Here is a 16,798-nt window from a genome sequence, read left to right as displayed (position 1 = left end):
TCTCCTCCCTTCTGTGCCACGAAGGGGCCCTGGTGGCATAGTGGGCTACACACGGAACTGCAAGGCCAGCAGTTCAAAGTCCTCCGTGGCCCTGAGGGAGAAAGAGGAAGCTGTCTTCTCCCGAGAGGACCTGCAGCTTCAGAACCCCAGGGGCAGCTCTCCTCTGTCCTGTAGGGCTGCTATGAGTTGAACATGGTTCGATGGCGGGGAGTTTTTTCTGTGCCGGCCACTAACTTGGACAATCACAGCTGACAATCCCAGGGCACTGCAGGTTTGCTAGCTAGGACGTTAGCGCCAAGCCTTTTCTCTCTATACTAGCTCAAGGAATTCCCACCCAAGCCCATCTGGTTATGGCTGCTAGGTGCTGACCAGTGAGCTCTGACTGCTAGCGACCCCAAGTTCAATGGGACAAAACGCGGCCCAGTCCTGCGCCAGCCCCACCACAGATGCTGCAGCCCACTGCGCAGCCACGGTGTCAATTTGTCTTCCTCTTTTTTTCGCCGACCTTGACTTTCCCAGGCACTATGCCCTGCTCTGGGGACATGGGCTTCCTCAGCACGTGTCCAGAGCACCTGAGACAAGCCTCGCCGCCTTCCCTTCTGAGGAGCACTCTGGCTGTCCGTCAGTCCCTACACGGACGTGTCTGTTCTTCTGGCCATCTGTAGGGCTGGTTCTATGGCGTGGGACTCTTGGATAGATGGACACATGGTGGCTTTGAGAGGCCACTTCACCACGTGTCATGCGTGAGGGAGGACCTAGATTATTTAGACGGTGGAGAGGCCGCAGAGCCCTTTCTGTTTCAGCCCCTGCCATTCGATCCTTGGCAACTGCTGATGCGATGCTCACCTTCCACGCAGTTGGTGGAGAAGAAGCAGATGTTTCGAGTCTCCAGCGGGTTCTCATGGGTGAACTCAGGGGAGCGGCTCTGGGGCTCCGACTCTCCAGTCAAGGAAGAGTTGTCCACCTGGGATGGGAGGGGAGACGGGAGGGTCATGAGGTGACCCTGGGGACAGACGCAGGTCGGCTGACAAAGGTGACACAGCGTAGTCTGCCACCGTCTGAGTGGTTGACATACAGAGAGAGACCGACATCGACTCACCAGGCTCTTGGTTTCTCTAACCCGAGTTTTTCACTTGTAACCTCTACAAGACCCCGAGTGGCCCTGCCTTCCTTCACGACAGTGTCCTAAGAACGCCTGCAGCCCGCTTCCCCGGCCATCCACTCCCCGTACCTTACATCCTTGTGCAGAGATAAGGCGGAGGTCAGCTGGGATGCGGTCTCCCCCCTTCACTTCTACCAGGTCTCCCAGCACCACATCATGGACCTCGATCTGCATCTTTTCTCCTCCTCGGATCACCAGGGCTTGCTGCGGGGAGAGAGTGCACCTGTTTCTCTCACTCGGCTCCGAGCCCATGCCCTCCTGCTCTTGGCTTCCTCCCGTCCCATTTTCCTTTCTTAGCACCACCCACTGCATCAAGCCTGAAGGTCTCTTTGGTAATGGCACATTCCTGCCATCACTGTTCACGGGGGCTTTTAGAGCTTGGCTTTGATGTCCTTGCCTTAAGGGATGTGACCTATCTCTCTACCCCTTATAGCTGGGCTCAGCGATATATTGGGCTTGCTTTCATTTATGGAAGAGTCCTGGTGGTGGGATGGGTTACAGGTTAGCCTAGCCACAAGGTTGGCAGTTTGAACCCACCATCCATTCTGTGGGAGAAAATGAGACTCTGTGCCCCACCCTTAAAGATTTGCAGGTTTGTGAATCCACAGGGGTCAGTTATACTCCGCCAGTCGGGTCACCATGAGGAGGAGTTGACTTATTGGCAGTGAATGTGGTCTGAGCTCAGTCTACGAGGTACTGGGACATGTGACGCAGCACAGTATGGGGACTGCCCTCCTGCTGCTGTCAACGGTTCTGCCCTAGCTGAGCAAGTCCGTTCCAGCCTGCTGGGGGAAGAAACAGGAGCAGAGAGGCCCCGGCTACCCTCAGCAGCCTAGCTGAGGCCCCAGGCATGACACGGAGGTGGTCTTAGGCCACCCAGCCCTAGGTGACACCAACCCAGACCGAAAGGACAGCTCAGCTCAGCTCAGCCAACCTACAGAGTTGCGAAAAATCATGGATTTGTTTCTGTTTTAAGTTCATTCAGCTTGGGGAGGGCTTGTTGGGCAGCGACCGCTGAACGACAGTGTCCAAACTCAGCCCGTTCTACCAGAGAACTTTCCCCTGAAGGATTCCCCACGTTAGAGATCGGGCCCTGCCAGCAGCACTAAGGGCAAAAGGAAGTCCTGGCTTCAGGCCTAGGATCTGATCGTGTTGAGAAACCGTGGTGTTCCTTCCTGTTCCAGTCCCCCAGTGTCCAGAAATCTCCGTCTGTGAGCATCTTATCTCAGAGTGCTTCAGGAACGTCATGTGGACTTCATTCTGCATGCTCTAAAAGTTATAAGCATAACATGGTGCCCGGCATGCTTGTCCGACTCTTGCTAACGTCGTGTCCATTTACTTTGACTTGGCTCTCTCCTCGTGGAGCCGTGGTAACATTGTGGATTATGCGTTGAGCTGCTAACCACAAGGTGAGGAGTTTGAAATTACCAGTTGCTCTGCTGGAGAAAGAGGAGGCTTCTCGTCTCTAGGGTGCCTAGGAGTCAGGGTTGACTTGATAGCAGCGAGTTGCTCTCTCAAACACACATACACACGCATGCACACACATGTATATTCTTTGAGGGTCAGTTACATATATCATGCCCTTTCCCTTAAATAAATCAGTGTGTATTTCCCAACAATATAGACCATTCTCTAAAGAATCACCATACAGTTTTCTACTGTGGGTGGTTTCACATTGAGGCAACCTGCTGTCTGTAGTCTAGTTTTCTCAGCTGACCCAGCAGCATCCCTCACGCCTCCAGAACCGGTCTCCATCCCCTGCCAGGTACTGGCTGCAGATGCGACACTTCTCTAGCCTCCTTTGACCTGGAACAGTTGCACAGCTGTTGTCTTTTACGCCATTGACATGGTATGGAATCCAGCCTTTTAAAAATATTTTACCGTGGGTTGGGTGAAAGTTTCAGAGCAGACGGATCTTCCACTCAATCATGAAGACACATTTTGCCTCACAATCTTAGTTGCAATCGTCTCAAGGAAGCCGTGTTCTTCCCGCTTCCTCCCTGGGTTCTCCGTTTCCACTCAGCAGTACTTCTTGGCCACTGACAGAGAATCTGAAAGGATCTCACCCCCGTCACTGGCCCCACTCAGTCCACTCATCCTGGGACAGCGTTCCCTCGGGGACTCCATGGTTGTGCGCTTCACCACATCCCATGGCTCCCTCCACCAGGCCTACCTCTGGCACCAACTTCTTAAAAGACTCCATGATCTTGGAGCTCTTGGCCTCCTGATAGTAGGAGAAGCAGCCGGTGATGATGACCACAATGGCCAGGACCGTCCCCAGGTACAGCTAGAGGTGGGGAGAGAAAGCATTTATCATTCGGTCCGCTGCTTCCTCCCTCCCTCCTTAGAACATCAGTTTGCCAGGGTGGCAGCCATTTCTCTAAGCAGAAGACACCATAGGATCCTGTTGGAGAAGAGCCTGCGATGAGGCTCTCGTACTTGGCCTCACCCTGAAGGATCCCTGGGCTGTGGGGAGGGATCTGTAAAAACCCAGATCAAAGGCCTATAGATCTTCCTTTCCGGGACTGCTAGTCAAGGCAAGGGAGTGGGAAGGTGGAGATAAGGAGGTTTCAACTCCAGGGAACAGAGAAAGAGACTACAAAGCACTTTGATGGCCAGTTGGGGAGACCATCATCAAGGAGCAAGTGTCTGCGGAAAACATGTGTCCCATGGTCCTGAGTCAGCAGCTTCTGAAGCATCAGGTTAGGGAAACCAAGATGGACTCACGCTCCCTGACAAAGGCTCGGGAGCATGGGAGATTGGGGCCCGGAGCTTCAGGAGTGCGAGGGCACTGAGCAGGATTAGATCAGAGGCCGAGGGGGCTCTGGGTTGGACAGTAGTAGCGGTACAGACTCACGTTGTCTTTGATGGTATCACTATAAAAATAGGACTCGATGCCATAGGCCACAAAGCAGAGGATGGAGCCAGTCCACAGCAGCATGGAGAAGCCACCGAACATCTGCTCACAGAACTTCACCCATTCTGGAGTGGTGGGGGGTGGAGTGAGTACATTGGGTCCCTCTCGCTCTAGGATCTGCTGAGCCTGTTCCGGAGTGAGGCCCTATGTGGGAGAGGGTGGGGGGAGGTGCGGGAAGAGCTGTGAGAAGGGAAACAGTCGTATGGAAGGAAAAGCAAATCTCACTTCAGGTCCCACACGTGCCGGCTCTAGCTCACAGCAGCTCTCGGCGGGTCTGGGAGAGCTTCCTAGTCAGGGTGGGGGCTTAACATTTCCAGAGGGAACATCGTTATGGAAGGGCATCTTTTCCAGTGCACACAAGAAGAGTCTTTCATGAACGGGTTGGTTCGTACATGTTTTGAACACCTGTCTTGGGCTTATAGGTGCTGAGGATACCAAAAGGAGTATGAATGGCCTCTCTTCCCCGTTATTGTGGTTCGCCGCCACGGACTCAATTCCAGCTCCCGGCGACCCCCGTGTGCAGAGTGGAATTGCTGCGCAGGGTTTTCTGGGCTGTCAGCTGAACGGAAACAGGTCGCCAGGCCTTTTCTTGGGTGGTACCGTCCAGCCGGTTGAAACCATCAGCTTTGACGGTTTGTGCTCAACTACTGATGCTCTAAAGCAGCGGTTCTCAACCTGTGGGTCGAGACCCCTTTGGGGGTCAAACGATCCTTTCATAGGAGTCGCCTAAGGCCATTGGAAAACACCTATTTCCAATGGTCTTAGGAACCGAGACACTACTCCTCTATCCGTCTCCCGGTGAGTCCGCCCACATGCAGATATGCCCACATATGAGTACCCGGCATGAAGACTGTTACCCATGCTACACCATGCTTCAAGATAAAATTTAATTTATTTGTCATTAGAAATAAATATTTCACAATGTATAATTACATATTGTTTTTATGATTCATCACTATTCTTTAATTATGTTCAATTTGTAACAATGAAAATACTTCATGCATATCAGGTATTTATTTACATGATGATTCATAACAGTAGCAAAATTACAGTGATGAAGTAGCAACGAAAATAATTTTATGGTTGGGGGTCACCACAACAGGAGGAACTGTATTAAAGGGTCTCGGCATTAGGAAGGTTGAGAACCACTGCTCTACAATATGGTGGTTCAAACCCACCCAGCAATGCCATGGAACAAAGACCTGACAATCTGCTTCCATTAAGATTGTAGTCAAGACAACCCCATGGTGCACGGTTGGGCTCTCTGGCACCTGGGGAACCCCATGAGCTGGAGTCAACGAGATGGTATCAAACTCCAACGGGGAGATAAAAGTAGACAACTAATTCTAAGATAAAATGATGACAAAGCACAAGGTCAAGTTAATGATAGTACCAGACTCAATGTTGAGAGAGTCATTTAGAAGTAGGCAAACCCTTCACTCAACACTAGAAAGTGTAAATTCTCACTCTAGGCTTGAGTATGTGATGTTTTCTTACATGGAAAAATCGGTAGAATCTACAAGAATGTCGTAAAACAAATTCAATTTCTGCCAGTCACACCTTACTCCCTAATAAACATATAAATTTAATAAAAACACAAGCCCTCCTTGCTCCTCGGAGCTTACAGTCACATGGCCATGCTAAGCCTCCCCAGAAGAGAAATTCTAGAGCTCAGGGGAATGCATACATTGAGGCTTTTGACGTCAGCTTTGCCTTTGTGTGCCATCGAACTCGTGGCAGTACTAGCTTCAGCACATGTGGTCATGGTGATGATGTTTCCTGAGAAGCCACTTCTCCAGTGTGGTCTGGGAAGCCCTGGGGCCCCCAAGACCTTTCACAGGGTCCATAAGGTCAAATAATTTTAAAAATCATACTAAGTCATTATTTGTTCTTCACTGTCTCTCTCTTAAGAAGGGACAATGGGATCTTCAAGCTGACTGAATGCAGAAAAGATGGAAATCCAGCTTTCTTCTATTTTAAAAATCAAACAAATGAAAACATAGACAGGAAGGTGGTTTGCCAAGATAGGAAATAATGACACTAGTTTCTTTTTGCTTTGAGAAATATGGGTATTTGTCATAAAAAGTATTGCTTCCCTAATTATGCAGGTATAATGAGCATGCTTTTGTTATTTTTCAATGAATCTGTAAATATGTTTTAAATCTCTCAGTTTTAATTTATGATATGATAAATATAGGTTGATGTAACCCACAGCAACAAAAGTTCGTGAGAGTGGGGTCTCAATAACATATAAGAATGTACAGGAGTCTTGAGTGCAAAATGCCTGCAACTCACTTGGCTAAACTACGTCCATTCTCTTCCCTAGCGCGGACCTCGTTGGGATTAGTAAGCACTACCATCTTCCCCCAAGGACATGTCTCATGGAACTTGGCCGGACAAGTTAAGAGGCAAGACCATTGGGCTTTAAGTGAAGGGACTTGATTTCTAGCTCTGCTTTTGCGCTGACAGTCCTAATGGCAATCTGGGTTACACGTTGGGCTGCTATGCTCAACGTCGGCAGTTCAAAACCACCTGTCACGCACGCCTCAGGAGAATTAAGACGAGGCTTTCTACCCTCATGACGATTTACAGCTTTGGAAACCCACTTGGGGGGGGGGTGAGGGGCATTTCTACTCTGTCCTATAGAGGTGAGTTCGAATCCACTTGATGGTAGTGAGTTTATTGGCTTTTCTGAGCCTTAGCAGCTGAGAAGGGGACCCCTCTGCCTCCCTCCGGGAGCTCCCTTCACTCACCCTTGCCAGGTTCACGGAATATTTGGCGCTCAGCTGTTCCAGTGTTAATTTGTGATCATCCTGAGGGGGCAGAGTCATTGAGAGGAAAGGTGAGCCCAGGTCATTTCCGGCAGGTGGGGATGGGGTAGGGGTGCAGAGGAGCCTACTGAGGAAGAAGATGGCACTGCCCTGCGCAATTGGATCTCAAGGTGAGATTCAAAGGGTTGAGGGAGAGAGGTTTTGGAGGGCAAGTTGTCAGCGCCGGTCATGGGTGTTCTTACCATGACCACTTCTTTCTTTAGGTCCTCTATGTTTTTTGGCTTGCTATTTTTCTTCATCTTTATTTTCGTTCCAGCATTCGAGACCCTACTAGACCTCAGCTGATAAGCAGTCTCTGCCCATGGATCTTTGTTCTCAGGCTCCATCATTTTCCTGCAAGAGAGAGAACAGAGCCAGCTCACTGGAAAGCTCAGAGAGCGAGGGAGGGAGGGAGGGAGGGAACGATGAACGGCAAGAGACCATGAGAGGATTGGAGTGAAGGAAGAAGGAGTGGAGGGAATGGGACAACTGAGGAGAATGAAGTGGGGCTTGGGGGGGGGGTGGAGCACGATCAGAAAGAGTGGTCGAGATGTCAAAGGCAGGGGAGGGAAGAGAGGACTGAGAGGGAACCCAGGGGAAGAGTTTAGAGACCAGAGATGAGAGACAAGCGAGAGGCACCACAGGGAAGAGGAGTAAAAAGGCTGGAGGAGGCCCTGTCTGGCACGAGGGCACCCAGAGGTGGGAAGACGGTGAGGGGCGAGGGAGAGTGATGAGATGGAGTTGAGGCAGAGTGAGGAACAAGAGGTGGAGGCTACCTAGGTGTCTAAGATGCCCCGGGTGCTCACCAGGTGGGAAACGCAGTGGGAGTGGGGAGGGAAGGACTGGCTTCAGGACACTCCGGGCTCCCCCTCCCCCCACCAGTGCCTGTGGGCGCCATGGCAACCAGCCCAGGTGGTCAGTTATCACAAAGGCCTCCGGGCCATTCTAACAGAAACTCCTGAAATCCCCATCTTTGGTTTTGGAGCAGATTCGAGTAGATTCCAGTGTGAGAGCAAACCTAGAAGAAAGTCCCAACTTATTTCTAGGGATTCCTGAGCCTGAGAGGAGCCCCAGATAGCTGACGCCCCGTGTGAGCAGGTTTTTAGGGAGGCCCACTTGCCCAGCAGCATTGATTCTTATCTGGAAAGTGTAGGAGATGATATAGCAGAAGAGTCAGATCTGGGCTGCATTCCGGGCCAGCTATGTAACCTCACACAAGCTCCCTAATTTCTCGGAGTCTTTCTCCCTCCGTGAAGAGCCCCTGGAAAGGGGACGAACGTGAGGATTCAAGTGAAGGTAAAGCACCAGGCCTGACCGTCCAGTAGGTGCGCAATGACTAGCTTGCATCCAGGGGCGGTTATGTTGGTAAGGAGGGCCCTGGCGGCGTTGTGGGGTACATATCGGGCTGCTCACTGCAAAGCCAGCAGTTCAAATCCAGCAGCTGCTCTGTGGGAGAACCATGACGTTTTCTACTCCTGTGAAGAGTGACTGTCCAGAAACCCACAGGGGCAGGGCTACCCCGTCCTATCGGCTCGTTATGAGGGGAAGCTACTCAAGGGCAGGCAGTTTGGCTTGGTTTGGTTAGGCTTGGTGTCTCCGGAGCCCTGATGGTGCAGTGCTGAAGTGCTTAACTGCTGTTCCCTGGAAGAAAGATGTGGCAGGCTAACCTCCAGGATCCTTGGAAGTGGGGCCAGTTGTACTCCTATAGAGCCACTAGCAGTCCGAATCAACTCGATGGCGATGAGTTTGGCTTTTTGGTTCGGCTTGTGAATCAGGCCATCTTAAAGTCGGCCGAGCGCGCAGCTCTACTTGTGCGACTAAGCATGGGATTTTCCATGCGATACATGCATTTCCTCGTCTCAAAAGGACACCCTTACCTGTGTCTTTCCCTTTCACTGAGATCGTTCTAAATTGCTTGGCTGCAATTTCTATTCCACCTCCTTCTTGAGGGCAGTTCCGTATTTCTATCATTTATAAAAATTTAAAAATAATGCCTGCCACCTCCATTTCCCCCATTCTGTCATGTTGATATCCACTCAGTTACATTTTAGTTGCACTAGCTTGTCACACACACACACACACACACACACACACACACACAGTACACCTGTAAACATCTGTATATCTTAGGGCCTTTGCAGGCCTCTTCCACACTCAGAGATTTTTCCCTTCCCTGTTGGGTGAATGATTGACTAATAATCAGTGGTTCTCAACCTGTGGGTAGCAACCCCTTTGGGGGTCAAACGACCCCTTCCCAGGGGTCGCCCAATTCGTAACAATAGCAAAATGACAGTGATGAAGTAGCGAAGAAAAGAACGTGATGGTTGGAGGGTCCCCACCACATGAGGAACTGCACGAGAGGGTGGAGCCTCAGGAAGGTGGGGAACCACGGCTCTGGGGCTTTCAGGAGCGCTGGTGGCACAGTGGTGAGTGTTCTTGTGCTAAGGGAAAGGTTGGTCTTTCCGAACCCCGCAGCTGCTCCTCAGGAGAGCGGACCGGGTGATCGACCCCCCTACAGATTGTAGCGTAAGAAACCCTGTGGACGGTTCTGCTCTGTCACGTGGGGTCACTGTGAATTGGAACCCACTCAGCGGCACTCAGCATTTCTTTGAAAGTTTGGATTTTTCTTCTCTATTACAAGTGTGAAATGCTTCCTCTCCCTTTTCCAACAACTGCCTGCCTGCCGCTGAAGCTCCTGCTGCGGAGTGTGGGGCCTGTGTTTTTAGAAATAGACACCGAGCGGAGCCGAGGTCGCTCCTGCCTTTTGTGTTACAGCCATGCATTGATCAACATGGCGCGCACACAGGGCTCCTGGCTCCCAGCTCCATGCGGTATGCTATCCTCTGCGGTGACATGACCTACGCAAACATGCCCACAACGGATGGACTGATAGGATACTTTCCAACTACTGAAGACATGGCTGCAGGTGGGCATCTTTGTACATGTGCATCTTTAGGACCCTGGGCTTCTATTTCGGTAGGATCGATCCTTGTTGCTGACTCAGATGCGTACTTTAAATGTGTGCTCAAATATAAAACTTTTAAAGATTCTCTTAGATTGTTGGCAAGACCTATCCATCTTCCAGCCGCAAGATGAAAGGATGTCTCTCTACACCTTTCAGGGCACGGAATAATTTCACCTTTTACATCTTTTGCCATCTCTGCAGATGAAATTTAGTATCTTCTAACTTTAATATGATATTTATATCTATCTATCTATCTATCTATCTATCTATCTATCTATCTATCTATCTATCTATCTATCTATCACTTTGGGGGGCATGTATGTTTATTTGCTTTCTGGAATTCTTCTTCTTTGTGTGTGAATTGTCTATTCTTACCATTTCCCAATTTTAGCAGTCCTTGGTCAGATGCCTTAGAAATATTTTCTCCCAGTCATGGTGTTGGATGTGGCTCACACAATCCTTCAATGTAAGGTTAGAATTAGGGTGGAAACTTCAGGTGCCTCTCTGCAATCATCTATGGGTCACTTCGCCCAGCCTCAAAAGCAACTTTATTGAGATACAGTCAATTGAATTGGATTTTGGAAACCCCATTCAGTTTCACAGCTCTTATCTCAAAAGTCCACCTGTTTTCAGAGGCCTCTCAAGGTCAAATCAAAGACAGCCCTGCCCTCTACCCCACCCTCTATGGCAGCACTTGTCTTCACAGCTTTCAACACCCTCTGAGATGGTCTCAGCTGTGGACTTGCTGCTTGTTTGTTTCTCCCCAAGAGGAGGAACTTTGCTTTCCGATTCATCACTATACCCAGTCCTTCAAATAGTGCCTGGCTGGGAAGTGTGGGCCACAAACAGTTGTGTAATACATGCTGAATGAGTCATGAATTTTCAACTTCTATCCCAAGGTTATGAGGTTTGGCAATCATGGTTTTGGCCAGATGAGTTTCTTAATCTTTCAGTGCTAAAATCAGAGTATTTGCAGTTATTGATACTATCTGCTGCGTATGATGCTTGTGGAAGAGCATAAAAATATACGGTCATTTGTTTCAAATGTAAACAGAATCAGTTAGAGTTAATATGCTGGTATCACTGTTATCTGTGCATTTGCTTCAGAACTGTTTGCAAGAAGGAAACTACCATCGGACTAGTCTTGCAGTTGAATGTCACAATCAACATGTTATATTTTAGAGAAAAATCTATATTGAGGATTTTTACTTGACTTTGTATAGAACCTTTAGAGTAGTTAATTTTTGTCTTTATTCTATCCTGCCTTCCCAAGCAGGAGTCATGTTTAGTACTGCACATATGCATGGAGCATAAGGAGTTTCCCTTTATTCTTTCTTTGTACTTGTTTCTATTGAGTACTTTATTGATCATAATAAATTTTCATAGTATTGTAAAGAATGAGAACCCTGAGCCCTTATTTATCCATCTGTGCTAGTTTTACATGGACACATGGATACTTTAGGTCCTCCACATTCACCAGTCAAGTTGACTTCTGATGTCTGTAATTCTATTCAAATGTCTGGATCATGCTACAAACACACTGAGACTCACATCAACATGGCTACCTGAATCTTGGACTAGCAGTTTTGGTTTTTTTAAAATCACTTTATTGGGGGCTCTTACAGCCCTTATAACATTCCATAAATCCGTTGTATCAAGTATATTTGTATATACGTTGCCATAATCATTGCTAAAACATTTTCTACTTGAGCACTAAGTATAAGCTCTTCTTTTTTCCCCTTTCCCTGCACTCTCCCACCCTGGTGAATCCTTGATCAATTATATAATGTTGTTATTATTTCATATCTTAAACTGTCCATTGTCTCCCTTCACCCACATTTCTGTTATTCGTCCCCTTTGGGGGTTCAGACTATATGTCCAACCTTGTGATGGGTTCCCTCTTTCTCCCTTTCCCCTCCCCAGCCATCCCCCGACCCTCATGATATCGCTACTCCCACTACTGTTCTGGAAAGGTTTATCTGTCCTGAATTCCTTGTGTTGAGAACTCTTATCTGTACCAATGTGTGTTCTCTATCCTTTATTCTTTTCTCTCTTTTTTTCTTCTCCCCGCCTCCCCTTTATTCTTTTCATTGTACTTTTTTCTGTTTTCTTTAAAGAAAATGTCACACATTAAATCTTAAGTGCTATTTGTTTTATGTCTATTTGCAAATAAAACTCTTTGTATTGTGCTTTCTGTCTCAATAATATTTAAGACTATACTTGTATGATATTTTGTTATCCTGTAATTTTACATTGTTGCCTCCAGGAATTTTTATTGTTTTTTTTCTATTACTTTTTTTTTTTTGGTTGACTTCCTTGGAATTTTTAGGTACTTAGTCATATCCTCTAGTTAAAAAAAGTTTTACTTCCAATTGGTTTATTTATTTGTTTAGTTTTAACTTAGATTTTTTTTAAATACAAACTTCCCACCTAGGATTTCAATTTTCATTGGTCTGGTTTTTGTTATTGTTTGCTATTATTAGTTTTCTACCATGGTTACTTCCCTTCCTCTGTTCTCTGAACATGATTGCATTTTCCTATATTTCAATCAGGAGTGGATTTTGAATCTTTCTGATTGCTTTCTCAGTGTCTATGGAATGGCTTTCCTAGTAATCACTTTTGTGGTTCCTGCTAGTTTGCCTTGTTACATACAGTTCCGGTGTTCCTCTATTAGAAGCTAATCAGTTAATTAATTATATAGCTTCACTATTCACATTGATTGATACTCATGTGTCTCCTCAAATAGGCTGGGAAGCACACACAATTCTTGTGTCACGTCAGTAATGTTCTTTGAACATCTGAGAAAAATTCTCCACTGAATTCACTACAGTCAAGGGCCTTTTTTGAAAGGCTCATTCTGTATTAAATGTCTTCCTTTGATATTGATCTATTTTTGTTTCTATTTCAGGCCACATTCTTAGTATTACATATCTTTACTCTGTCATCTCTCTTTGATGAATTACCAAATTTCCTGTCCTGTGACTGCGAAGGAAAACGCTCCAGATGCATTTCTGTCTGCGTCATAGGCAGGCCTTAACGTTGAACTTTCAGTCCTCTTACTTTTTGGTTAGGATCCTCTAGCCAATTATCGAATCTCTTCCCACCTTTTCGTTCCCAACCTTATCTCTGCATCTTTCAGCTCTCCAGCTCTTCCTGGTCCTAGTCTCACGGGTCTGCTCAGCCTCTTCTGCTGCCATGTCTGCTGTACAGGCTCTCCGCTCACCGAGCCGCCGGACTGGCTGGCTTCCCCGGGCCCACAGCCTTTTCTGCTCCAGCCACTCACAGACGAACAGAGCAGGTGGGGAAGAGCGCTGGTTGGAGCCAGGCTGAGCTAGGTGTGAATCCTGCTGCTGATAGTTACTACCTTTGAACCTTTGTGGACCTGAGGAGAGCATCGAGAGCCTCCTTCTTCTCATCTGTTACTTGGAGATGAAAACACATCACCTTTGCCATGAGGATTCCTCCATTCAACCAATGTTTACGCATTGCCTGCTGTGTCTCAGGCATCGCTCTTAGGTGCCGAGGAGAATCAAGGTGAATAAAGGCCCTTCACACTGGAGGTTCTTCATGGAGCTTACTCTGGTGGCGCAGTGCGCCCAACGTGCAAAGCCTTTTTGAATGTGTGCGCCAGCCACCACCACCAGTTAGCCGCGGAGGGCGCTGCAACGCCACGGCTACCAGAGCAGAGCTGAGCCCCGCAGAGATGGCAATGGCTGACTTTCAGAGGCCCATGGCCAGGCTGCTTCTGCGGCACCCTTGTGTGGATTCAAGACTCCACCCTCTTGGTTCACAGCTGGCTGAGAGCATTCGTTCACTGTACCATGCAGGTCAGGTACTCCATGGATGGCTCTCTCTCTCTCACACACACAGCATTTCAGATAATCATAAATATTGATCAATAAAAACAAAGACAACGGGGGCAGAGATACCAGGATGTTGTTTTATTGGGGTGGTCTGGGAGGGCCTTCCTGAGGAGTTATCGTCTCAGGAGAAGCTTGAATGAAGTGAGGAAGCTGGGCGGGGGACTCAGGGCCCTGGGGTGGGATGACAGAGATTACACTATAGGATCCCTGGGGGCCCAATGGGTAAGCCCTCCCGAGTCTGACAGTTGGATTGGTCAAACCTACCCAGCAGCTTCCCTGCCCATGTGCTCCCATGAAGATCATGGTCTAGGAAGCCCTGCGGGGCACTTCTACTCCGCCCTGCAGGGTCGCTGGGTCCGCGCTGACTTGCAGCTCACAGAAACCAAGAATGCAGCCCGTTTAGCATAGTCACGGCACCAGGTGACCACTCAGTACTGATGCTGCTGCAAGTAACACTCCGACCACCCCTCGACACCCCCCACCCCCTGTCCCCGCTAAGAATTGTAACGAAGTGATCAAGACTTAGCATGGGCTTAGGCCCACGCTAGCCTAGGGTTAAGAGTTGGCGTCTTCTAATCCCCCTGTCTCAGACACATCTCCCTACTGCACGTCACCCACCGTCCAGGGAGCTGTGAGTTCCCATTAAGTCTATTCTAACTCGTGGCGATCCCATGAGGAGAGAAAGAGTATTTCGTTGGGTTTTCAAGGTCTGGCTTTTAGGGAGCAGATCGCTGGGGCCTATATTCTGAGGTGGGTTTGACCGGTCACCCAGATTTCAGCCCCTAATTGAGCCCATAGCTGGTTGTCCGCCCGGGGACTCCCCTGACAGAGGTGAAACTCAAGGACTGCCTCGCCTTGCTACCCCGTGTTCCGAAGACACCAGCAGCACAGCAGTGTGGGTCGGCAGGGCTCCTGGTCTGGACGGTCATGACCTCTTGCCCCACCCAGCCTCGTCTTCCCTCATCCCCTCAGCTTGATGGTGGTCTGATTGTGTCCGAAAAGTTGAACCAGCGCTGAAGATGTCCCCACAGAGCGACTCACAGGTCCTTGCTTGTCCTGAACCAAACTTCCTCTCTTTCAGAGCCTCCTGGCTCACCTGTGAGGAAGACGCCTTCTAGGATTTTTGCTTCGAGGTCATTTTTGCCACCTCGCTCACTCTCTCCATTTCTCCCCCAACATCACCCACCCCTGCTCGCCTCCCACCTGCCTTCTGTGTGCTCCTCCAAGGTCTGCCTTCCAGAAGCCAAGTCCTGCCGCAGCACCCATTTTAAAACTAGCGCAACCAGGGCGACGGATGGGCGCTCTAGACTTCTGGGCGTCTGAATGACCGGAGGGGTTTCCTTTTTCCATAAAGAATTGCAACTTTATTATGTTCAAGTACATACGCCGTGCCCCAAACTAATGTCTTACAAAACATCACCGCGTAAAAGTCCTGTAGCTGCTTCGTTACCAAATACATGAAGACGGACGACAATGAGCTCGTGCGTTTTCTGCTTCTAAATGGATGTCCCTAAGGTGCCCGGAGAGTACTTGTTTCAGGTCAACTAAGGATGCCACCCCTAGCAATATGGGTTAGGTTTTTAATTTTCTGAACAAAGGCCCTTTTCATGGACTGGAAGGAGAAAGATAAACGCTGTCCGGCTCGTGATATCAAATTAATTGGGTCCAAATCAGTGCAGCTTCCCATGAAGATTTCCAAGCCCTCGGCAATGACTCGCTTCTTCCGAGGAGCATCTGATAAAGTAAGATCCCAGTGCGATACAGCCATTGCTCTGGGGGCTGTGCAGATGGGCCCGGCCTCCTGTTTGTCTTGCCTCCTTCCTTCCCTTCTGCCCGAGGCCTGGCCCTTTCCGTAGGCCTCCCGTTCTCACTTGCGCGCACAGGACATTCCCGGTGCCTTTGAAGCAAGGCCTAGAATAGGACAGGGCAGAGGTGCCTGTGGGGCAGAAGTGCCAGGTGCAGAAGGGGCAAGGCAAGGACCAAGTTTTCATCTGGGAGAAACAGCCCTGCCATCTGAGAGTTCAAGGGCAAGCCTCCTCACAATGTTTTTCCGCTTGTTGCTCCCAAATCTTGACCACATTTATGGCTTAAGCTGATTCCATTCTGCACATCCCTGGAATGCCAGAAGGTTCTGGAAATTTGCCCACACCAATTCCAGCCAATAGCCAGGAACTCTTTTCCCGGGCTGGCGGGGCAGCACGCATGAAGGAGGGGAGTCTGGGAGGGGCTGGGGAGGAACTGACAGCTATCCCTCTCAGAGAGCTGTCCCTCTCCCAGCAATGGGGAGCCACTGAGAACTTAGCGTCCTAAGGGTGGGGAGGGGAGGTGGTGGTGAATGCCCACCACTGAGAGCAGGCACTTCGGTGACTCTAGCCTTGTAGACACTAACCACAGGTCGGGAAGCTCCTGGGATGCCTGCTGGTTCTGCCTCTGCTGTTACTCTGGGATTGGATTTGTTGAGCGGGGCGGGTGGGGGGGAGGTGTAGACACAGCTTGTCACTCTCAACGTCCTGGAGGCTCAGGAAGTCGGGAAGCATTAGCTCCTCTCTCCTTTTCTTTCTCCCATTGTTGTTTCCCTAGGTTGGCTGTGCCCTAACCTCCCACCTGGCCAACCCAGCTCTCTTCTCTTGACTGGAAGACTCACCTGGCCTCTCCAAGGAGCCCCCCCTTTCTCACCAGGAGGGACCCTTTGTGGTCTCAAGGTCTCTAGGGAAAGCAGTTAGAGGACCGAGTTGGGTGGAAGCGCACACGGAACAGGAGTGGAAGGTGGAGTGCAACTGTAGAGAGAGGGATCTGAGAGGGCTTCCCTCCTGCTGGTTTCCACTGGGGGCGGGGGGGGGAGGCTGGCCTTTGGATGCCCATTTGTTCTAGTAGGAGGTAGGGGTGAAGGGATAAGGGACAGGAAGAGCTGGAGTGATCCTCAATTCCATAACACCGTGGGGATGGTGGGGCAGGGTCTAGGGCGGGGCTTCTAACATGTAGTGTCTAACCTGACTGTTGATAATTGGGCCTATGGGGCAAAATCATCCCACTCCCCCCAACCTACCAGGTGAGTTTCTGCTTTCTCTCTCCCCAAATCCT

At 49.3% G+C, this 16,798-nt stretch overlaps 1 protein-coding gene across 1 annotated transcript in view; it reads right to left on the bottom strand.

Moving 5' to 3' along the window:
• Positions 1-7,149, bottom strand: part of ATP1A4 (ATPase Na+/K+ transporting subunit alpha 4) — a 47,796-nt gene extending 40,647 nt beyond the window's left edge. The window contains exons 1-6 of the mRNA XM_075540440.1: positions 7,093-7,149; positions 6,833-6,892; positions 4,020-4,223; positions 3,336-3,449; positions 1,232-1,366; positions 847-964 (exon numbers count right to left, since the gene is read on the bottom strand). Of these exons, the coding sequence (XP_075396555.1) occupies positions 847-964; positions 1,232-1,366; positions 3,336-3,449; positions 4,020-4,223; positions 6,833-6,892; positions 7,093-7,149 (688 nt within the window). The remainder of the gene's footprint in view (positions 1-846; positions 965-1,231; positions 1,367-3,335; positions 3,450-4,019; positions 4,224-6,832; positions 6,893-7,092) is intronic.
• Between the last annotated feature and the right edge of the window lie 9,649 nt (positions 7,150-16,798).

This window comes from Tenrec ecaudatus, chromosome 1 (genome assembly GCF_050624435.1).
Source record: "Tenrec ecaudatus isolate mTenEca1 chromosome 1, mTenEca1.hap1, whole genome shotgun sequence".
Classification (NCBI taxonomy): domain Eukaryota; kingdom Metazoa; phylum Chordata; class Mammalia; order Afrosoricida; family Tenrecidae; genus Tenrec; species Tenrec ecaudatus.
Note: the sequence above shows the minus strand (reverse complement) of the source record. Positions and strands in the feature narration are given on the sequence as shown.